The 4,624-nt window shown below is 40.3% G+C and overlaps 1 protein-coding gene across 1 annotated transcript; it reads right to left on the bottom strand.

Annotated features, from left to right (window-relative positions):
* Nucleotides 1-608: 608 nt before the first annotated feature.
* Nucleotides 609-3,599, bottom strand: LOC141613370 (uncharacterized). Its single transcript, XM_074432103.1, has 5 exons — nt 3,329-3,599; nt 2,577-3,025; nt 2,190-2,393; nt 1,256-1,505; nt 609-1,003 (listed from the first exon to the last, which is right to left on the bottom strand). Exons 1-5 carry the CDS (start codon nt 3,597-3,599, stop codon nt 609-611), a joined length of 1,569 nt encoding a protein of 522 aa, XP_074288204.1.
* Between the last annotated feature and the right edge of the window lie 1,025 nt (nt 3,600-4,624).

Raw genomic sequence — 4,624 nt, 5'->3', positions numbered from 1 at the left:
TCAGAACGAAAAGAATCCCTTGACCCGGACTACCCTTTAGGTAACGAACAACCCGTAATGCTGCCGCCATATGTTCCTGGCGCGGCTGGTGTAAGAAACGAGAGAGAACATGGACCGCATAGGATAAATCCGGACGCGTCACTGCAAGATAAACCAGATGACAAACAAGACGATGATATGACTCAATATCGTCTAAAACTGCACCATCTGCTAACCCCAGCTTATGATGCTGCTCAATCGGTGTTGCTGCTGGTTTGGCAACAAGTAAACAGGTCTCCGAAATAATGTCAAGAACATATTTTCACTGATTAAGATAAATATCCTCAGCACTACGAGCCACTTCGAGACGAAGAAAATATTTGATAGGTCACAAATCTTTCATATGAAAACAATCCCCCAAATACGTCTTGAATTTAGTAACAACGGAACCATCGTTACCCGTAATTACAAGGTCATCAACATAAATGAGAATAAACAGACGTACCTCATCCTGCGAGTAAGAAAATAAGGAGTAATCGGAATAATATTGGCGAAAATCATAGTCTCGGAGTGCCGTAGCTAGCTTAGCAAACCAACAGCGAGGTGCTTGACGAAGCCCATATAAAGTCTCATGTACACTTCCTCATCAAGTCACCATGTAAGAATGCATTATACACGTCCATTTGATGTAATTCCCATTTCTGGATAGCAGCAACAACAAAAAATGTTCGAATAGTAACCATTTTGACAACGGGGGCAAACATTTCTCCGTAGTCCAAACCTTCCATCTGATGATTTCCAAAGATAACAAGTCGCGCATTTAGACTTTCAATGGTTCCATAAGATTTATATGTAATTTTATATACCCAACGACAACCAAGAGCCTTTTTATCAGGCGAAAGTTCAGTGAACTCCCACGTTCCATTGCATTCAAGAGCATCGATCTTGTCTTTCATAGCTCCACACCATCCATTATCTCGAATGGCCTCTTTAAAATAGGGTGGTTCGACACCAGCTGTTACAGCTGCAAGGAAATGACGATGTTTTTCCGAAAAAGAATGGCAGTCAACATAATTTGCTAAATAATACGGCGTACCTGAGGGCGGTGTAGGTGAACTCGGTGAGCAAGAAGGCGGGGATGGACTTTCTGTGGTGCCAAGGACTTATCCACGCAGATGAGAATTCGGAAACTTGATTCGTCGACCGCACAGCCAAGGGTATTACCCGTGGACCCCCCTGGGACCAGCACCACCGACTTCTACCGTATCAAAAATACCCGTGGGCCTCTCCCCAACGGCTTCCCCACCCGTATCATTGGCATCACCCGTAGGACCCTCTTCACTGACAGAGCCCGTATCAAATGTGTCAGACGCGCCACTAAAAGGCTCGTCTAAAGAAGTAGAAGGAGCCGTGGAAACAGAGGGTGAGGGGTGATCAGTGGGAGCAAAAGGAAAAGATGATTCATGAAACACAACATCACAGGATACAAAATAGAATCCCGTTTCTAAATCAAATAATTTCCAACCCTTCTTATTGTGACGATAGCCAACAAAAATACATTTACGGCCTTGTTTGACAAACTTATCACCTCGTGTATGTTAATTATGAGCAAAAAAAAGACATCCGGAAATGCGCAGATTCACGTAAGACGGAGGCACCCTGAATAAGCACTTGTATGGAGTTTTGTGGTCAAGCAAAGCAGATGGATTTCGATTAATCAAATAAGCTGCAGTAAGAATAGACTCGATCACCTCAAAAAGACGTGGGTAAGTGGGCCTGAAAAAGGAGAGCTCGGGCAAACATTCAAAATACGACGTTGCTTATGTTCGACAAGACCATTTTTTTGAGGCGTGCCAACGCAAGATGTTTGAAACTGTATCCCATGGGTGAGAAAATAGCCTCCCATACAATTGAACTCAGTGCCATTATCACTTCTCACTATTTTAACATTTTTAGAAAATTGAGTGGTGACCACAGAAAGAAAGCTCATAAACATATTAGTAACCTCCGTCTTATCAAGCAACAAATATACCCAAGTAGCACGAGAATAATCATCCACAATTGTCAAAATACTTCGCTCCACACGAAGAAACAGTACAATAAGAGCCCCATAAATCACAATGTATTAATTCAAACATGTCCGAAGCACGCTTATCATTCAAAATAAAACTACTACGGTGTTGTTTTGCAAAATAACATGCATCGCAAACCAATTCTTTATTGCAATTTAAACTACGAATAAAAGGAATAGTCTTGACCACTTTTTCGGACGGATGTCCCAGTCGTCGATGCCAAAAATCAAGAGACCCCATGTCAGTAACTTTATTCACCACCAAAGGCTGAGCACCTGCATCGATCCAGTAACGTCCATCCTGTAGCTCACCGACTCCAATCGTCGTCCTCAAGGAACGGTCCTGAATAAGACAAGAACATTTAACAAATTCAAAAGAATAATCATTATCTCACGTGAGTTGTGAAATGGAAATTAAGTTGCAGGTCAAACTTCGTACATAAAGAACACGACACAAGGTAATAAATTCATTAATATAGACCGAGCCTATGATCCGTCGACGTGACCTGCTGCCCGTTTTGGAGACCAACAGAACAGGCAGAAATCGCACACCGATCTCCAAACACGACAAGTTACCAGTGACGTGATTGGAATTCCTTGTGTCGAGTATCCAATTACACATACCGCTAAGACGATCGGAATCATAAAGAGAATGTGCAGAAACCCCAATGGTCACGACATTAGCATGAACCGCCGTTTCAGCATGTGCACAGCCAGCAACACTCATGGAAGACCCGGAGTCAGAACCAGTACCACAAGAAGACATGGTACGAGCGCGACGAAGATCAGCCAAGGTACGTGGTCTGTCATCCCACCACTCAGGGAACTTCTGAGTCTTAATGTAATAATTATGGACTTCATGGCCATGTGTATCACAATGAGAATAAAACAGTTGACGTCTCTCACCATGCTCCTTGTCACGCAGGGCACACCAATCGAGAGAAGGACGAGTTGATAGCGTAGCAAACGCAACAACTTTAGAATTATCAGCAAAGGCAGATCCCGCACGCTAACGCTCCTCTTGTAACACATCATGATAAGCCCGATTAAGAGTAGGCAAGGGTTCAAGTTGAAACTGTTGAGACCGAATATTACCTTACAAAGTAGCATCAAGGCCCATGAAATATTGATGTAAGCGTTCATTGTCAAGACGCTTAATTGCAGCGGGTCCAATCCAACATTCACACTTCCCGCATTTACAAGCGAATGACAGTTCGTGTACAACAATAGAGTCCCAAAGAGATTTTAGTTTACCATAATAAGTGGTAACATCCATACCTTTAATTTTCTTGTAATTATGTAACTGAGTCTTGAGACCGTGTATCTTGGAGCCATCGACAACAGGGAATTGCGCCTCCAATTCGGACCAGAGGACTGAAGCATCCTCAACATATGAAATTGTATCCAAAAGCGACGGATTAATATTGTTACGAATCCATTGAATGAGAGTGCAATGAACAACCTTCCAATGTTCATGGTAGAATTTGTCAGGTTGTTTTTTGATTGTACCATTGATAAACCCGAATTTACGCCGTGATTTTAGAGACATTTTCATAGAATTTCTTCAGTCTTCATAATTACCACGACGAAGAACAACGTTGGAAATCTTTGCACTTGGAACGTCATGTGATCCGAGGTAGTAGGAGTTTGAGAGATCGATTTTAGTGGTTCGGTGAGGGACTCGTCAACACCTACCATGGCGGCTGACTTCAGGATTTTCGTTATTTTTAAGTTAGGATTTTGATTTTTGTGTGGAAAGAAATCCCTGATACCATGTCATCTCGTCATACAATCGTATAATATCATAATATCTCAATATATTCCTAATATCTACTCTACTTGGGTGCATTAACTTGCATTGATAATTGATCATAAATTCCATTAAAGGCAAGGAATGAAGAGTTTTTTTTAGTCATCTCTAACTTTTGGGTTTTCTAATCTCAACAATCTATCTTAATATATATATACACATATTGGTGTACAAATTTCCACTCTACTCACCTTTCAATTATAGTAAATTTTTTTTATTGCCCCTCACTTTGTTTAAACAATATGATGTACCCATAAATCATAGAGTTATATTTCCAATTTTGTAAACCCTATCATTTTTCTTTTAGCCACGATATTCAATGAGGCAATTTTATATTTTATATTTTATAGTTTTAATTTTGAAATTTGTGAATTACAAAGGATACATGTTTAGAATCTTGGAAGATAATGATATGCAAGTCTTAAATTTTGAAGAGCATAACAATTATGTGGGAATCACAATGGTGGGCTTGTGGAAGTTCAATATTCACGTTATTTATTTTTATAGTTTGTGTAACACCCCCATTTATTCTGGAGTCTTTAGCTAGACATCCCAAGTAAATGAGAGTGTTACCATCTCGGTTTCCCGAAGTAGTGAATAACAAAGTGTAACTCACCAAAGTACTTTAAATAAAACTTTAGCGATTACATGTTTATTACAAATTAACCAACTAAAACTTAATATAAATTAAAGTACAACTCGCAGCGGAAATAAGTAAAGTGATTCGATAATCTATGTGGTCTACACTTCTAGGTAGACTGGCC

Source organism: Silene latifolia, chromosome 11, assembly GCF_048544455.1.
Source record: "Silene latifolia isolate original U9 population chromosome 11, ASM4854445v1, whole genome shotgun sequence".
NCBI classification, from domain to species: domain Eukaryota; kingdom Viridiplantae; phylum Streptophyta; class Magnoliopsida; order Caryophyllales; family Caryophyllaceae; genus Silene; species Silene latifolia.
Note: the sequence above shows the minus strand (reverse complement) of the source record. Positions and strands in the feature narration are given on the sequence as shown.